Raw genomic sequence first — 17,181 nt, forward strand, 5'->3', positions numbered from 1 at the left:
GTACAAAAAGTTATGGAGAAGAGACTACGCCCATTTCTTGTCGCCTCGCACTTTCGGACAATTCGTATCGTCGATCGCTGAACACTTCTCCAAAAGCTGCATGCAAACGCCACTTTGCGCCATTGGAGTAAGTAGCAACTGTTCGCTAATGGGGCACTCCACCGCCCGGTCTGCCGTTGTTCAAGTAAGTGTTAGCAAGCTGAGCTAACAATGGTTTTGCCACAGGTGCAGCCTTTTCCCAGGTCTTTTGACCTTTGTGGACAATGTTGTCCATGTCGAAGCCTCCATGTTTTCCGTTTCGTGGCTTGCTGCCTCTGCGTCTGTCGTGGTAGCTATCGTATTCGTCGTCATATCGGTCGTCTCGTCTCCGGTCATCGCGCCTCGGGTCACGCTTGACAGCATAGCGATCGCGATCACGGTCCCGCCTGGCATCCCGGCCATCGGTTCTGTAGCCACGCTCGTATGGATCATCTCGTGCAGCGCGGCGTGGTCGGTCGGTGCCATAGCCAACGTCCTCGTGACGACGTCTGTCCCGATCGTCTCGACGTCGAGGTGGCGGATCGTATTCGTCGCTATCTTCTGGAGGATACGCAGCTCGCCTGGAGCGACGACGGGTCGGCTCAGCGTATGGATCTTTACGGCGGACTGGCTCCTCATCCACTGGGTCTCGAGCCTTCTGACGTCTTGGTGGCTCAATATCATCGTAGTCATCTCTATGTCGGTGACTGTGCTTTCGTGCTACAGGCGCAGGCTCTGGATCCGCATCATACGGCGATCTTCCTTCCTTGCGCTGTCTGCGTTCATTGGCAACGGGGATCTCGTCCTCGTAGGGATTTCGGCTTCGTCTTGAGTGCTTCCGATCAGGTGGTCGAGCCCCGCCTTCATCATCAGAGGGCGGGTTGGAGGCTTTCTTGCTTTGGTACTTGCGGTCGGCATCCCGATCGACGCCCACGTCTTCCTCTCGTGAGCCACGTGCACTTCGGTGCCGCCTTCGATACTCTTCATCTGCGATATCTGGATAGCCATCTTTTGCTTTGGCAGTCGACTTCTCACGAGTGGACGTAGGCTCAGGTGGCGAGGGATGATCCCGACGATGCTTGCGTGCACTGGTAGCATATTGCTTGCGATCGTCACCTATTGGAGGCGGTGGAATCTCTGGTTCAACTTGTGGTTTCTCCTTCGCTGCGGGCCTTTCCTCCTTGTGCTTGCGCCTGGGCACATATTCGTCTTCTTCATCACTCGCATCGTAGATGTCTCGTCTTCCCCTCGCACGAGGTGGTCGAGGCGCGTCGTAAGACGGGTCACGCGCTTTTGTCGTAGGTCTCCGGTATATTTCATTATCATAGTCGTCATCGTATCGGTCTCGTCGACGTTCCCTCGGCCTGGACGCCAGAGGATCGTCAGGATAGCCGGGCATGCTGTATACGGAAGGGCAGAACGTGGATGCTGCCGTGCCGTCGACACTGCTACTCGTCTTGATCAGGGTCTAAGTCTAGGTGGTGAATAGCTTCTGGTGTGCTAGTCAGGACCAGCAGGACGCATGAGTTTTGACCGCAGGGCCAGCGGCTCGACTGCGTGAGCTCACAATGCTTGCTCATCCCGTGCTGCAGCTTGACGTCGTTGGACCCCACCAAACCACTGCCAACAGCCGGCAGAATAATTCTTGCTGCAGCTTGCCCCAGTGCTTGAAAGATCGTCACCTCGGCCCCGGCTTTCAGCGACTGGAACCACTTGGCTCGAACCAACGCCAAAATCAAGGGTCTCGGGCGACATATGTTGCGCAACGTCGACAGCACACAGACAGTCTTTGAGGATATGCCACGTCTGATGTAAGGGTCTGATAAGTCCATCCACGTCGTTTGACCATTTACTGCCCAACAAAGTTGTCTGAATCTCGCCGTCATGCCCTTGCGAAACTGCTAGTGCACATTCCTATATGTCACATGAGCGGTGAGCAGAAGTGCCTCTTATCTCGTCCCGCTTATTGCAGCCCGATCGTAATCGACGCAAAGGAATTGAATCATCGCTAGCATTCAAACGATTATGCATCGGGCTTTTCGATTTTCACGTGTTAGGCTGCCCGTGAGAACCAATCCAGCCATCCTCTTCTCCCGCCTCTACATACGGCTGCAGCTCGCGTCTAGATGGCTCTTGCATAGTGCCACATTTGGCAGCTGAACGTCCACCTATTTCGTCACTGTTGTGGTAGCCCTCGTCTTTAAGAAATGCGCGTCTTCTTGGCGGCAATGGCGGCAACGCCTCGATTAAGCTGGCCGTCTGCGTGGTTAGCACATCGTGTGAGGAGCGAGGCTGTGCTCGCTCTCCAGGCTTGTCCCCTGCCTTGCGCTTCTGGTCCGCTGCGAAGCTGCGGACGGATCGTGAGCTGTTACCACGCGCTGTGCCACGCAAGCTGTTCTGCCACCCTGCTCTGCCGAATGTGCACGGGGATTCTATTGATCCAGACTCCCATATTTCCGCACGCTTCTTCTCATCTGGAAGAGAGCCGTACTTCAGCGGTCTCGGTGTCCACGACATCGTGGGTGAATCGTGCGAGCCGGATGCAGATCTCGAGAAGGGAGAACGGGTATCTGTCTGAACTTCAGGACGCTCCGCAGTGTTACCAGCAGCGGAGCTGGGCGTATCGGAAGCGAGCGCATTGCTCAAAGAGGCTCGTAGCTGTGCGATAACTTCGCCACTCTCCTCAAACAGTCGTGCGTAGCGATCCCTTTCACGGGCTGCTGAATCGAAGTCGTCTTTGAGAGCACGAAGCTCGAGCCTTAATTGTTCCATTTCATGGTCCTTATCTTGCATGAGCGTGACGCCTCGCGCAATGACTTCTTCTTGCTTGACTAACACTTCGTGCTTGGACTCGCATAGACCACGTAGCCGGCAAAGATCATCATCTTTCAAGCTAACAAGCTCGTCGGTGTCCTGTTGCCTGGTCACTTGCATGCTATAGACTTGTTGTAGTCGTGTCTTGAGAGCTGCCAGCTCATCTTGTTGTTGAAGATAGGCTTGCTGGAGAGCTTCATGCTTGGAGGCCCATATGTGTAGTTTTGCGTCCTTGGTGTGGCAATCTGCCTGGGCTTCTTCAAGCTGAGTCTGCTTCGCGCTCAGGCGATTCGAGTAGACAGTTAAAGCTGCCTCACGATGGGAAACTTGTCTTTGCAAGCTTGCGTTCCCATTCAAGAGATCACGAACTTGAATGGCATTTTGCGCGGACAGCTCTTCGCTGCGTTTGAGACTTTCTTGAGAGCTCCTCACGAGTTCTTCAAGATCATTTATCTCCTTGTCTCTGAAAGCTACTCCTGGGGAGGCCTTCGTTCCCAGCTGCGAAGTCGTCTCGTGGTGAGCAGTGCGTGAGGTATTCTGGTTCACTGGATGAACTGGTGCTCCCTCCTGGGAGGAATAGATCCAGCTGGACGGATGAGCTGATTTTGCAACTATCGGAGTGCTCATGTATGGGCTACTTCCAACTTCAGCGCATCGAACCGGCCGCTCTATCTCAGCCTGGCGGGGCAGATCCGCGACTGTGAATCTGTTGTGCGATAACGAGTCGTCTGATGCATTCGCTAGACTTGCTTCTGGAGTCCTCGGATCTAAACCATGATCGACACGGTCCTCCAGATCTGAAACGTGGTGCTCAAGATCCCCAATCCGAGTATCGAGAGTTCTTACGTCGGTCCGCAATGCATTGAATAATGACCTAAAAGAGTTGTCAGCAGGTGTGGAAGCACCAGCGATGTACTTACCAGAAGAGCGGTGGTGACGGGAGACTGAAGTGCTGATGGGCCTGCGCGAGGCAGATGGGAGAAGGTGAGACGGCGTTGGCGGCAGGCGTCCCAAGGCAAATACATCGCGGGTCACAGGCAGTATTTACGAAAGGATGCCGGGTAGCAGAGACATGCTCATCGCGGAGCTTTGCGTATTCAAATGCAGATTGTCGTCGAGCATAAGCTGCCGACATTTCCGCGACTCGCTGCTTGAGTTGCCCAAGCTCGCGTTGAAACGTGGCGTGGTCCATGGTGTGCGGCTTCGTGAGCTATTATTCGAGCGAGATGCGGGAACAATGTCGAGGGCGAATGCAGCCTTTTGCTTCGCGAGGTGCGATGATGTTGATGCTGCGCAGGCCTCTGCAGACTGGCCTGGAGAGCGAGATGGAGCGCGGGGAGAGTGAGGCTGTCGGCGGCGTGATGCGACAGCCGATGCCGACCTCGACACACGACCTGCAGCGTGACACTTCCGAAACGTCGTGTCAAGGGCTAGAAGCAACAGTCAGAGTGCAAGGAAATGAGGATCCGTAGAAGGCAGCGTACAGTCTAACAATTATCGTCATTGTTACAGCTGCTGCTGCAGCCTGAGAACTCCGTATCGCATGCTGGGTATCCTCTGAGCTATCCATTCCGCATCTCACATACCCAGTGAGGTTATGCACATAAAGTCGTTTAATCTCCCGGGCGGCCACTTGCTTCACGCCCCTGTTGCTAGCCCTGCCAGCTACCATACGCCTAATACGCCTGAATGCCATGCTGTTCGTGATTCAAATGAGCCGTAAGGTAGTCGATGCGAAGCACTCGCTCGACTGCACGTGGCATTTGAGCCTGTCTGCTTAGACAGAAAATTTGGCCTTGGCGCGACTGCTGCCGGCATGGGCAGAATCGGCATGGCCAGAGAACTCGACGCTCTCGTTGGGACCGAGGGCGAGAACGTCCTTGAAACGCTTGCCAATGCGCTCTAGGCGCTTGCGACCCTCGTCACGGTCGGCACCATCATCCTTGCGGCCCTTTGGTGGTTGTCCAGCAGTTCTCGTCCAAAGTCCGACACGCCAAAAGGCCTTGCGAATGTTGACGACAACACCCATGACCTCGTTGTCGCTCTCATCCTCCAACATCTCGCCAATGGCGGCCAGCATGATGTTGAGCCACGTCTCGTCGTTGGCCTTGCTGCCCTTGAAAGTGTAAGCCCAACGACCTCCGTACTTGTTCTGCGGATCCTCCCATTCAGGGCGCACGCCCTGCTTGAAGAGATGGTAGTCGGATTTCTGCGCCAGTTCGGAGGCAGGCGTGATGTTGTTCTGGCGATCAGGCTGGTTAGCACTTGCACGAATGGAAAGAGCGCGCGGAGATGGCAGGCGGACTCACGTAGATGCCCCAGAACTCTTCGACACTGTTAAAGCTGATGACTTCCTTGAGCAACTCATTCCAGTCCTGCTTGCCGCTCGGTGGCTTGGTGAACCACAAAGTCCAGGTGTGCTGCAGGGCGTGCTTCACGTTGAAGTTCTGCGGGTCGTCGAAGACGGTGACAATCTTCTCGTTGTCGCCATTGGCGCCATTGGTGGCATCGGTCAAGCCGCCCTCGGGGGAGATGGGAATGGTGTCGAGCGGCACAGGCTCAGAGTGGGCATGTGAGGCAACTTCGGTCATGTTGGCGTGCGAGGCGGCGGTGATGCTGCAAGTATCGGGTGCGTGCGGGATCTCGCAACAAGACAATTAAGTCGCGAGCGTCGAAGGAGTCTGCGCAGGAGAAGAGAGTGTCGAGTAGAGGCGGCGGTGATGTGCGGAGGTGGATGGTGTGCAGCGGACGACAAGTGCGAGAGAGGGTACAGATTATTATTCTGAGTGAGAAGCGCGCTAAGACGCACCTTTCACGGACCCTGCCGGCCGCGCCTGCAACCTTCATGCGCCGCTGCAATTGTTCCTTCACACTCCACTTACACAGAGTGTGAATTAAGCAATGTGCTGCTCACGTGCAGCAGGCAGACTGCGCCTTGAACATGGCTGAGGAATTCAAGGACACTGATCTGAGTGCCGCCGAAGCAGAAGGCTCACAGGAGGAAGACTCCGACGATAGCGAGCGTGAAGGACGTTTCCACGGTCCGGACGCCAGCTGGAAGTTCTACACCAAGGCCGAGCGGGAACTGGCAGCATCTCTCGACCAAATTGAGAACAACGATCTGAGTGCACATCTCTACAGCACTCATTGTCTCAAACAGCGCTCGTACAATTCGTTGAGCGTGCTGCCGTGGCAGAGCAAACAGAGATGGATCGATCGCGAAAATTCCGCTTCGGGGCTATTCCTTCCAGATGCACACTGGACTGCATGGCCTCTAAAACCAGCGGATGTGCCCAGGACTGGAGAGGCATGGGGCGTGGCGATACCGGATGATGCGCTGGCAATTTATCGCTACGAGGAGAGTTGGCTGCCTGGTTCGCAGCTGCGAGAATGTCTACAAGCCGAAATCCAGCGTCAAGCTAAAGAGCGACTGCGGCTTCGCACATTTTCTGCCGTGGACATTGAGCGCCAGTCAAGTGGCGAATCCTCTACTCAAACATCGGAAACCGACAGCAACGGCTCGGTGGCGGATGCGTCGCCATCGACATCGTCGTCTTCATCGGAAGATTCGAGTGATGGTGCGGAGCAGGAAGACGCTGATGCCGCCAATTCGAACATCACTGCTCGAGCCTTTCCATCAGTCGACGATGAGTTAGCCACAAACCTCACACGATCTACAGTTGGTCATATTATGTCACAATTCGATGCAGTACTCACGGGACTTCACCGTAGCCGCATGGGTCATGCAAGAGAACGTTCCCGTTCACGTCCTGGATCCGCCACAAGCATGCCGCCTACTTCTCCAGAAACAGATTCGCAAACTGGCCATGCCTCGGTCGGCTCGTCTCCTGAGCCTGCGAGTCGTGGCAGCTCAGCGCGACTTCATCGTGGTCGTCAAGATCTAGGCACTCGGGACTGGAGCGAGGTATTGGGTATTGCTACTTTGGTAGGCGTGGATCCTTCTATCATCGCTGGCGCACGACATCGTTGCGCTGCACTATTCAATGAGGACATGGACTTCCGCGTAATGCCTGATGCTGCGCTGACAAACGCATCTGAGGGATTCGCACGCGACCCAGCGAGATCAGCATTCGCCGCTCGAGGGGCGCGTGATGTGGAGATGGATGTTCGAGACGGGTATCCCTGCCCGCACACATCTTGTGACCGCCACGTCGAATCGTATCCTCAGCTTTGGCGGCTCAGAGAGCATCTCAAGCGAAAGCACAAGCATGAGACACATGATATTAACGCCATGGTAGGTCATATGAAACAGTCGGTGAATTCGAGAGCAGGAAGCCACCAGCTCGAGAGCGACAATGCGGCCGAAGACGAAGAGAAAGACAGCCAAGATCCAGTAACAGACACGGTCGTGCATCACGACGAGTATCTGCAGCCCATCCTCATCCCAGTAGGTAGATCCAGAGATCGGAAGAAGCGCCGCACATCAAGCAGAGAACACGTCAAGCGAACCAAGGCAACTCAGAGTCAAGATAGTGTAGTTGACGAAGAGACATCTTGATTGAAAGGTCTCCGATCTTCAGTGAGTCCCATTGTGTCAAAGCTGCTCTTGCAGCTGTGCCAATCTGTAGGCTGACTACGTACTCTGTGTCAATGCATCAAGACATATTTCTTCCACCTAGCGCGCTGAGGACGACACTGCTGCGATGACCGCCCCAATGGTGGTCGCAGATGCTGTCCGCTTCACTCAGAGCCGGTCTTCACCGCTGTCTTCGTCCTCAGCTTTCTCCGTCTTGACTGCGTGCTTGACGGCCTCCTCATCGTCGGCATCGTCTTCGCTTGTGGCTTTCTTGGCTTTGGCAGCTTTGGGTTTCTGCGCCCTTCGTTAGCTTTCTGTCATCGAATTGGAAGGATCCTCGCGACATGCCTTGCTTGGGGTCTCCCCGTTGTTGTCGTCTCCAAGGGCCTTCCGACCGCGCTTCTTGCCAGGAGTGGCCTTGACTGTGGAGCTCGGGGTTGCCGCGCCGTCGCCCATGACGGCTTCGGCCTGAGCGTTCAGCTTCTTCTTAATCTTGGCCCATGCGTTGGAAGCCTGTGTTGTACACGCGACATTAGGTCATGCTTGAGTGCGGATGGTGCATTTCTAGTAGTACTCACGGAAACTGGGTTGGTCATGCCTGCCAGACCTGCAAGCTTCTTGTAGTCAAGCTGGGACATACTTTAGCACTTCAGAACGCGATTCACCGGTGGATGTAGTCGCACCTTTGGCTCGCCATCAAAGCACTGCCAGGCGAGCGACATCATTTGTTTCTCACGCTCGGTGAACTCGTTGGTGCTCATCTGTAGTCTGTTAGCTGTGCATGGAAGGGCTTGCGAGATGCGTCAGGTACCTTTGCTGGTCGGCTGATGTGTGGTGTGGAATGTGATGGATGAAGTTTGTCAGGGGGGGGGGGTTTGGTGTGTTGTGGGTTGTTTGCAGCTCGAGCAGAAAACCGGTAGTTATGCTTCACATGCGGCGCCGATCATCCCCCCTGTCACGGCCGTTGCACTTTATCGACTTCACATGAAAAGTGAGCGAGTACGGATTCGTGCTGAAAGCATGCTCAAGTTGTCGGCATAGCGGTCGTAGGATGCCATGCCGATGAATTGCCCCGTCAAGCAGAGCTCGTTTGGGAGGCAAGCAGCGGTTTCAGCTGAATGCTTCGGACGCGTTCAGCATTGGAGTAAACTGCAGATACTGTAGGCGATTCGTACGCAACTACCAAACGGGCGTATGTGTGACCATACGAGATGCCACAATGTATTCACTATTGTAGCAGACGGCTGTTGCACTTCACCTGGTCGCGCCCTACTCTACGATCAGTAAGATCATTGTTTGCTCATTGATCTGCCGTCCGGACAGAAAATTGATAATCGTCATTACGCATTGGATTCACATTACAGTCTGGCAGAGCCTTTTCGAACGCTGTATCAAATTCTCTAGTACTGATAGCTGGTCGAGTCGAAAGACGAAGGATTCCACGGGCACAACTTCCAAAGTCACGTGGAATTCCAGCAAAAGTCTTCATGTGTGGACTGATAATCGTCAATTCTCTGGCGAACTTGTCTTCGTGAGCGTGGTAGCCCTACGAGCAGCGATTCGAGATCGCGGTGATCATGTTACGTCGCTTGCTCTTCGCCCCCCAATGGCTGCTTGAAGTGATGCTGGCTTTCGAAGGTCGCTACGGCAATACGGTGCTCCTCAATGGCAGTGCCGCATTGCAGGTCGAGATCAGATTCTCTCATTGTGCGGGCTTGGGGCAGAGGCGAAGAGCAAGATTAAGCGGCCAGGAAAGGAGCAACTGCAAATGAGCAGGCCGATATCGGTCTTTCCCAAGACAGGTTCCCGCCAAGGTGACTTTACCACTGCACTTGTCAGTGACAACCTTACGCCTCTGCTCTCACAGGTCTGACATCGCCGACGCATATTTGCATCGAAATAGCGCCATACATGCGGTGTCCAGAGATCAAGACAGGCAGGTCAGGTTGCCCGGAAACACGAAGTCGGGGCCAATGCCATCCATCGCGTCCCCCCGCGCGTGCTCGAATTCGGCTGCCTGGGGCTCAAATCCTTCGCGATAGCATTCATCATACAGCGTATCCATGTCCATGTTCCTTCCTTCCCTGCTTCCGTTATCTTCGTGCAGTGATCATGGCCATGTCGCATTATGATCGTGACTCCGAACAATATCTGACTGACCCAGAGACTGAGAATGAGTCGGACGTCGATTCCTTAATCAGCGCAGGACCTGCCGACGACTACTTTCAGCAAAGATTCAACCGCCAAGATCGTGCCATCGAAGATAGTTCATCGTCACCCGGGGCTGAGAGCAAAGCGAGGGAAGCGGCAGAGCATAGAACCAGCAGTGCACCGACAGCACAATCCAGACCGGTCGAGTGGACAATGTCTGGCACAGAGGCCGACACAGAAGCTCCACCGCCGACATACGAGAGCATCTCAAATGACAGAGCAATGCCGATGTCACAACAGCACGAAGTGTCAGGACGCGCAGTGCAGTACGGCAGCGCGTTCACACCAGCTGCAATCCACAGCATCTCCACGCGAGAGCAAGGTGGAGTTCCGCCGCAGAGCATGCGGGACAATGCCACAATCGAGCCGGACGAAGAGACTGGTCTTCTCGGATGGTCCAGAAGTAAGCGGACTCGTTCACGCATCTCATGCTGCCGTTCGCTCTCAGTGTGCAACGCTGTGCTGGGCCTTGCAGTGGTCATGTTCATCCTTGCGGTCATAGGTGCGATGATCGATGATGGTACAAGCGATGAGCCGCAAGACGATGGAGGTGATTATGATGGGAGCCCAGCCAAGCCACCGACAGCACCATGGGTACCAGGAGCCTCGTCATGCAGTCCCAAAGCTGCCGATGCGGCATTCTCGCTCGACTTTGAACAGCTACAAAATTTCACTTTCCTCGAGCTGATGGAAAATTCAGCTTACTTTAATGGCCAAATCAAAGGACACATCCAAGTGCGACCAGCGACAACGTCACAAAGCCCAGACTTGAGGGTCTCCATATCATATTCAACTTCGCCGCAATGGCAAGTTCAGAGCTCGAATTATGTCAAGACTGCCGACAGTCTCAGTCTACAACTTCCCTCGCTAGAGACTTCAAGCATCTCTCGCTCGAGCCCATGCATCGGCGTGTACGTCAACATCGACGTACGACCTGGAGTCACCCTGGAGAATTGGGAGCTCGTCACTGGCAACTTGAATGTCGAGGTTGACGATGGCCTCTTCAACCGCAGTCCTGATCAAGAAACGCCCGCAGACCTACAGCTGACGGGATCCTCCAGCTTCAATGCAATCCACGGCAACGTGAACATTGGTTACTGGTCATCTCGGAGGACAGAGGTCGAGACAATTTCCGGGAGCATTCGCGGGAAATACGCATTGCGTGACTTGCTCCATCTCAAGTCTCAGTCCGGCTCAATAGACGTGGATGTCGACCCAAAGCGCGAAGACAGTAAGCACCCGTCATCAGCCGAGTTCTTGGTTCATACGAGCTCAGGGAGCGTCAAAGTACACACCCCTACATCAGGAAACATCCCGATTCGCAATTATCGAACTCGAATCGAGACTTCATCGGGTTCGATAACGGGTGACTTTATTCTGGGGATGTTGAACAGTTTCCACACCCAATCTGGCACCGTGCGGGCAACGTTATTACCAATTTACGACTCCACCGAAATTTCGTTCCTGCACACTGATACGAAATCAGCGTCGCAAACTCTTACCATTCTTCCGCCATACTCTTTCCCAGGAGATTCATTCGCCCAGATACGTTCAGATCATAAGTTCTTCTCTACGAGCGGCACACTTCGTCTACAGTATCCCGACGAGTGGGAAGGGGATATCTATGGAGACACTACCAGCGGCAGTGTTAATATCCGAGGTAAGAATGTGGAGTTCTCCAGCGCGCTAGATGGTGCTGGCTCCTGGCCATGGGGCAAACACATTCAAGCTAGAAAGGGCAATGGCAAGGGCAGATTGAAGTTCACGACTGTCAGCGGCAGTGTCGACTTGCGAATGGGAGAGTTGTGATTGCAGGCGCCAGTTGTACGATCTGTCACGAGTGATGAATTCATGAGCAAACGCATGCAGAAAGGAAGGGCGGTGAGAAGCAGGCACACAATTCAGGTACTCATCATGGCTGGACTTTTTTGGCATTCATTCTATCGTTATACATCAAACAGTTGTTCACGCGTGTCCATCCGACATTCTTAGGCCTCAGCAAGCTTGAGCAGTCCTTTGAGATCAATCGACTTTGGTCGCTCGATTGGCAGTCCGAGAGCTCTGTCCCAGATGAGCTGTGCCAATGGACCGAGACCTCTGCTGACACCGAAAGTGGCAGTGTAGTAGAGCGTGTTGTGGAAACCGTAGTGGTGGAAGAGCACACCAGAACTGCTGTCAACATTGGGGAAAGGATTCTTGGTTTTGCCGTGCTCAGTGAGGATGCCTGGAGCGATCTCACTGTTCTTCTTCACCAGCTGGAAGACTGGGTCTTCGGCGATCTCTTTGCGGGACGAAGCAAAGTCCATGAGAGCTTCGAAGCGAGGATCTGGCTTGCGGAGAACAGCATGGCCGTAGCCTGGCACGACACGGCCCGACTTCAGGGTGGACCAGAGGTAGTCCTTGACATCTTGATCTGTGAATTTGGTACCGATGTGGTCCTTCATCTGTAGGATCCATCGCAAGACTTCTTGGGCTGCAAGACCGTGCAATGGTCCAGCCAGACCTTGCAGACCGGCAGAGTAGGCAAGATATGGGTCCGAGAGAGCGGAGCCGACCAGGTGAGTGGTGTGTGCGGACACGTTACCACCTTCGTGGTCACCGTGGAGAGCCAAGTACAGGCGGAGGAGATCCTGGAAGTTCTCGTTCTCGGAACCGCCCTTGCCCAACATGGCAGCGAAGTTGTAAGACCAATCCTGGTTGAGGTCGACCTCAGCCGGCAGAGCACCACCACCGCAGTAAGCGTTCTGGTGAATCTTGGCCGCAACGGTAGGCAGCTTGGCGAGCAAGTTGATGCAATCATCAAACGTAGGCTCCCAGTAGTCGGCCTTGTTGATACCACGCTCGTAGGCTTTTGCAAAGACGGACTCGTATTGCATAGCAGAAACGGCGCAGGCGAACTGGGTCATAGGGTGCAGGTCCTTGGGGAAGTCGTCGAGCATCTTGTTGACGAAGGCGGGCAGTTGTGCCTTCTCAGCGAGCTCTTTGCTGAAAGCACGCACTTGGTTGGTGCTGGGCACTTGGCCAGTGAGCAGCAGCCAGAACATGGCCTCGGGCAGCATCTCGGTGCCAGAAGTGCCCTTGGGCAGCTCCTGCTGGCAGTCCTTGATGGTCTTGCCGTGGAAGCGGATGCCCTCGTTGGCATCCAGCACAGAGCCTTCCCATACCATAGCCTTCAGGCCACGCATGCCGCCAATGGTGTTCTCGATCTTGACCTCTCCAATTGTTTTCGAAGCATTGGCCTTGACCTTCTTCAGTAGTTCACGCTTCTCGGGAATGGCATTGCGCAGCGTCTCTTTGAGGTCGGGCTCGGCGGTGGCATAGCTACGCGAGGCATTGTAGGCCAACGGCACAGTTTGCGAGAGCTGTGGTGCGTTGTTCAGCGTTGGTCCACGGGTAACAGAGAGAGGTGGGGGAACATACCTTGGACGCCCGCAGCGCTCTGGTGGCAGTTCGCGAGGACAAAGCCATGGTTGTGGATGATGGTGTCTACGGACGAGGGAGGTCGCGTTGAACAGAGGCTTGAGAGAGCAAGAAAATAATTCCCGGCAATGACATCGCAAGCAGCAGCAGCATCAACAGAGCTGTTCGGCTTAAGCTGCGATCCCTGCATTAGCCGAGGTGCTGAGCGCTTGGATGCCGCTTGGGGACAACCCGATATCGCTCAGCGTCACTGCCTCCAGCGCGACGACCGCTGTTCGGAGAGCACGATCCACGCTCAACAGCATTATTGCCACGGCATACGCGATTCTGGCCGTGCATTTCCCATCGTCCGTGTTGGTCAGCACAAGTCCTTCCATCTTTGCCGTGGTGCGTAGAAGAGGGCTGTTCAATGGATTCATAGCTCCAACACTCCATCGCGTGTAATTTCTCAAAAAGAGCTCGAGAGCCGCAGTCATGTTTCGCACGGCATCTCGCGCGCTTCGAACCCAGCGCAGCCTCCTCCATCGTCCCGCCGTGTCTACCATACCGCGTGCTCTGTCATATGGAGCCGCTCACATGGCTTCGACCCTGACACCCGTCAACCCTGCTCTCCCAGGCACGAATCCAGCCGAAGCCTTCCAGCTTGCCCGAGAATCAGAAAAGCCGGATCTGGAGCAACAACTCTTCGACGAGCAGATCCAGCAAGTCAAGCAATGGTGGGCGAGTCCGCGGTACAAGGGCATCAAGCGACCCTACACGCCTGAAGATGTCGTCAGCAAGAGAGGCACACTGCAGCAGGTCTATCCTTCGAGCTTGACGGCACGCAAGCTATTCAATTTGCTGGAAGAGCGAGCAGCTGAGGGAAAGCCAGTGCATACCATGGGAGCGATCGATCCCATCCAAATGACACAGCAAGCCCCGCACCAAGAGATTCTCTACGTCTCAGGATGGGCCTGCTCGTCGGTTTTGACTACAACCAACGAAGTCAGCCCAGACTTTGGTGACTACCCATACAATACCGTGCCAAACCAAGTGCAACGACTTTTCAAGGCACAGCAGCTGCACGACCGACGACACTACGACGAGCGAATGAAGCTCCGCCCAGAAGAGCGAAAAAAGAAGCCATACATCGATTATCTGCGGCCAATCGTGGCAGACGGTGACACAGGGCATGGAGGACTGAGCGCAGTGCTCAAGCTTGCCAAGCTGTTCGCGGAGAACGGTGCTGCAGCAGTTCACTTCGAGGACCAACTTCACGGAGGCAAGAAGTGTGGCCATCTCGCTGGCAAGGTCCTGGTACCGTTTGGAGACCACATCAACAGACTCGTCGCAACACGCTTTCAGTGGGATCTGATGGGATGCGAGAACCTGGTCATTGCTCGCACTGACAGCGAAAGTGGCAAGCTGATCTCCTCCGCCATTGACACGAGAGATCACGAATTCATCCTGGGCGTGACGGAAGATGTTGAGCCTCTCGCGGATACATTACAGACCATGGAAATGGAAGGCGCATCTGGACCTGAAATCGACAAGTTTGAGGCCGAGTGGGTAAAGAAGCACAAACTGGTCACCTTTGACGAGGCTGCCGAGGCTCACATCAAAGCTTCTGGCAAGGATGCGGAGGCCTATCTGAAGCAGACCCGAGAAAACAGGAACCTGCCATTGCACAAGCGTAGACAAGCAGCGGCGGCGGTCGCAGGATCGCCTGTCCTGTTCAGCTGGGATGTCCCGCGAACCCGCGAAGGATTTTACCACTACAAAGCTGGCCTTGCGGCAGCCACCAAGCGGGCTATTGCATTTGGACCATATGCAGATCTGCTGTGGCTCGAGACTAAGGATCCCAACGTAAAAGAGGCAGCAAGCTTTGCCAAGGAGATCAGAGACGTCTTGCCTGGCAAGAAGCTGGTGTACAACCTCTCGCCCAGCTTCAACTGGTCTGCACATGGTTTCACAGATGCACAGCTCAAGAGCTTCATCTGGGATTTGGCTGAGCATGGGTTTGTCCTACAGCTCATCTCATTAGCAGGTTTGCACAGCACTGCTACCATCACACACGAACTTGCCCGGGCATACAAGACGGAGGGTATGAAGGCGTATGTCGAGACAGTACAGCGAAGGGAGAAGGAGACCGGCTGCGATGTGCTCACGCATCAGAAATGGTCCGGCGCAACGTATCTGGACGGCATCATCGGCGCCATTCAAGCCGGCAGCAGTGGCAGCAGGAGTATGGGTGAAGGCAATACCGAGGGACAATTCTAGTTTCCAGCCCGCGTAGACAGCCGAAAATTGTACAGCTATGTTCCGTGCGGCAGCATAATTCCGAGCCCTAGGACGCGTGGCCTAGGATGCTCACTCTCCGGGACAAGGCCATCTTCCAAGCAGCGCTACATGGTAGAGAGAACGATTTGATATTGCGAACATGTCGTTCTGCACGCTCGCAGTATTTGTGGTCCCGTCGGCTCAACATCGGCTCATCGCTTTACGACTTTGTCCACTCTCGGAGTGCAACTACTTCAACCTCGGCGTTTTCGCATACGTACTTCTGCTAACGACACTGTCTTAGGAGCGACCCATGCGATGACTGTCCAATGCGAGAGACGAGATGTGCGAGATCTTGTCAGTCGCGTCACATGGTAATCCGTCGATGTTGGGTAACGCGTCCGTCTCGACGAGCACCAAACATGGTTATCGGCCCACCAGACCACGCCAGCCAAAACCACACAACGGAGAGTCAAGAATTTGCCGAGCAGATGGCGTAGATCTATCCCTGGGGCACAGGTGACTAGGAACGAGGACTTATAAGGCTCGCAGTCTACCTTCAATGTAACCTCCTTCGTCAGTATCTCAGTTGCCACCCCGCCGCCCCCATTTCACCAAACATAATCAAGAGCCTGCTGGCAGGACTCCCATTTACTTCTTCTTTAACAACCTTCAATTCCATTGACCTTCAGCCATGCGTTCCATTCATTTCGCCGGATTCGTGGCTCTTGCCTCTGCTGTACCTCTCCCACAGAGCAGTGGCGGAGATCTGTCCTCTTTGGCATCCAGCCAGGGCGCTCCCGGCAGCGCTCAAAGCCAGCAGTCTGGACAAAGCACCGATTCTGCCTCGGGTAGCGCAGACGGACAAGCATCCACGACTTCTTCTGGTCTCGACCTGAGCAGCCTCCTGCAAGGTCTTGGTTCAAGCAGTCAGGGCGCCTCGACCTCTTCTTCAGGTTCTTCAGGCTCTTCAGGAATCGATCTGAGCAGACTCCTGCAGGGCCTTGGTTCCAGCAGTCAGGGCAGCAGCGGAACCACTTCGCAGACATCTTCGGGCTCTTCTTCGGGCATCGACTTGAGCGGACTTCTGCAGGGCTCTGGGTCTGGTAGTCAGGGCAGCAGCGGAACAACTTCACTGTCAAGCTCAGGCTCCTCTTCGGGCATTGACCTGAGCACACTCCTGCAAGGCCTGGGCTCGGGAAGCCAAGGCAGCAACGGAGCTACTGCCCAAGGAGCCAGCTCAGGTACTGGTCAAGCCAGCGGCCTTGGAGGACTTCTCTCTGGTCTCCAAGCTGGCAATGGAGCCGCCTCTCAGGCTTCCTCAAGTGGCTCATCTGGCACGTCGAGCACATCTGGAGGTATTGACCTGAGCGCACTCCTACAGAGTCTTGGATCAAGCGGTCAGAGCGCGCAGCAGGGATCGTTGACTTCCTCTTCAAGCAGCGGCCAGCCTGCAGGCCTTCTGTCCGGCCTTTTGGGCGGAAGTGCAAGCTCTGGTTCATCTTCCAGCTCTAGTTCGCTTCAGAGCCTCCTGCAGGGCCTCGACTCCAGCAGCCAGGGCTCCAGCGGCCTTGGTCAGACGCAAACAGACAATGCGAGCAAGGACGCCATCGCTGGAGGTCAAGCGGCTGGTCCAGGGAAGACTTCGGACAGTGCGAACGTCGCGGATGCTCAACAGCCCGCAGAGGCTGCACCCGCGGGTCAGACGGACACAAAGCAGGAGTAAACGGGGACGAAACTTCATCACGCAGGCGTGGTGAGGTGTGCGAGTTACACCTCTTGTCTATGAAAGTGGGTGGGGACGGCGAGGATGGGAATGTCCTGATAGTTTCGTAGCCTAAACGAGAGTAGGGGGATATTCACAACTGTTACTTTAATTCCCTCAGTCCTTGAAGTCGTGTCGTGATGTCTCCTCGGCCACA

At 55.0% G+C, this 17,181-nt stretch overlaps 9 protein-coding genes across 9 annotated transcripts; 4 read left to right on the forward strand and 5 right to left on the reverse strand.

Annotated features, from left to right (window-relative positions):
• Nucleotides 1-145: 145 nt before the first annotated feature.
• On the reverse strand, nt 146-1,417 carry CKM354_000327400 (uncharacterized protein; the record flags this gene model as incomplete). Its single annotated transcript, XM_044798464.1, has 1 exon — nt 146-1,417. The coding sequence occupies one exon, from the start codon at nt 1,415-1,417 to the stop codon at nt 146-148; it is 1,272 nt and encodes a 423-aa protein (XP_044654399.1).
• Nucleotides 1,418-2,064: 647 nt separating this feature from the next.
• On the reverse strand, nt 2,065-4,024 carry CKM354_000327500 (uncharacterized protein; the record flags this gene model as incomplete). Its single annotated transcript, XM_044798465.1, has 2 exons — nt 2,065-3,706; nt 3,753-4,024. The coding sequence occupies 2 exons, from the start codon at nt 4,022-4,024 to the stop codon at nt 2,065-2,067; spliced, it is 1,914 nt and encodes a 637-aa protein (XP_044654400.1).
• Nucleotides 4,025-4,609: 585 nt separating this feature from the next.
• Nucleotides 4,610-5,423, reverse strand: CKM354_000327600 (uncharacterized protein; the record flags this gene model as incomplete). Its single annotated transcript, XM_044798466.1, has 2 exons — nt 4,610-5,074; nt 5,142-5,423. 2 exons carry the CDS (start codon nt 5,421-5,423, stop codon nt 4,610-4,612), a joined length of 747 nt encoding a protein of 248 aa, XP_044654401.1.
• Nucleotides 5,424-5,773: 350 nt separating this feature from the next.
• Nucleotides 5,774-7,351, forward strand: CKM354_000327700 (uncharacterized protein; the record flags this gene model as incomplete). The annotated part of the gene is made up of 1 exon (XM_044798467.1): nt 5,774-7,351. One exon carries the CDS (start codon nt 5,774-5,776, stop codon nt 7,349-7,351), a length of 1,578 nt encoding a protein of 525 aa, XP_044654402.1.
• Nucleotides 7,352-7,537: 186 nt separating this feature from the next.
• CKM354_000327800 (uncharacterized protein) lies at nt 7,538-8,130 on the reverse strand (the record flags this gene model as incomplete). Its single annotated transcript, XM_044798468.1, has 4 exons — nt 7,538-7,663; nt 7,718-7,882; nt 7,948-7,998; nt 8,053-8,130. The coding sequence occupies 4 exons, from the start codon at nt 8,128-8,130 to the stop codon at nt 7,538-7,540; spliced, it is 420 nt and encodes a 139-aa protein (XP_044654403.1).
• A 1,351-nt stretch (nt 8,131-9,481) lies between these two features.
• Nucleotides 9,482-11,389, forward strand: CKM354_000327900 (uncharacterized protein; the record flags this gene model as incomplete). The annotated part of the gene is made up of 1 exon (XM_044798469.1): nt 9,482-11,389. The coding sequence occupies one exon, from the start codon at nt 9,482-9,484 to the stop codon at nt 11,387-11,389; it is 1,908 nt and encodes a 635-aa protein (XP_044654404.1).
• Nucleotides 11,390-11,568: 179 nt separating this feature from the next.
• On the reverse strand, nt 11,569-13,048 carry CKM354_000328000 (uncharacterized protein; the record flags this gene model as incomplete). Its single annotated transcript, XM_044798470.1, has 2 exons — nt 11,569-12,942; nt 13,001-13,048. The coding sequence occupies 2 exons, from the start codon at nt 13,046-13,048 to the stop codon at nt 11,569-11,571; spliced, it is 1,422 nt and encodes a 473-aa protein (XP_044654405.1).
• Nucleotides 13,049-13,474: 426 nt separating this feature from the next.
• CKM354_000328100 (uncharacterized protein) lies at nt 13,475-15,259 on the forward strand (the record flags this gene model as incomplete). Its single annotated transcript, XM_044798471.1, has 1 exon — nt 13,475-15,259. One exon carries the CDS (start codon nt 13,475-13,477, stop codon nt 15,257-15,259), a length of 1,785 nt encoding a protein of 594 aa, XP_044654406.1.
• A 694-nt stretch (nt 15,260-15,953) lies between these two features.
• Nucleotides 15,954-16,985, forward strand: CKM354_000328200 (uncharacterized protein; the record flags this gene model as incomplete). Its single annotated transcript, XM_044798472.1, has 1 exon — nt 15,954-16,985. One exon carries the CDS (start codon nt 15,954-15,956, stop codon nt 16,983-16,985), a length of 1,032 nt encoding a protein of 343 aa, XP_044654407.1.
• Nucleotides 16,986-17,181: the final 196 nt, after the last annotated feature.

This window comes from Cercospora kikuchii, assembly GCF_019650295.1.
Source record: "Cercospora kikuchii DNA, contig_00002, whole genome shotgun sequence".
In the NCBI taxonomy this organism is placed as follows: domain Eukaryota; kingdom Fungi; phylum Ascomycota; class Dothideomycetes; order Mycosphaerellales; family Mycosphaerellaceae; genus Cercospora; species Cercospora kikuchii.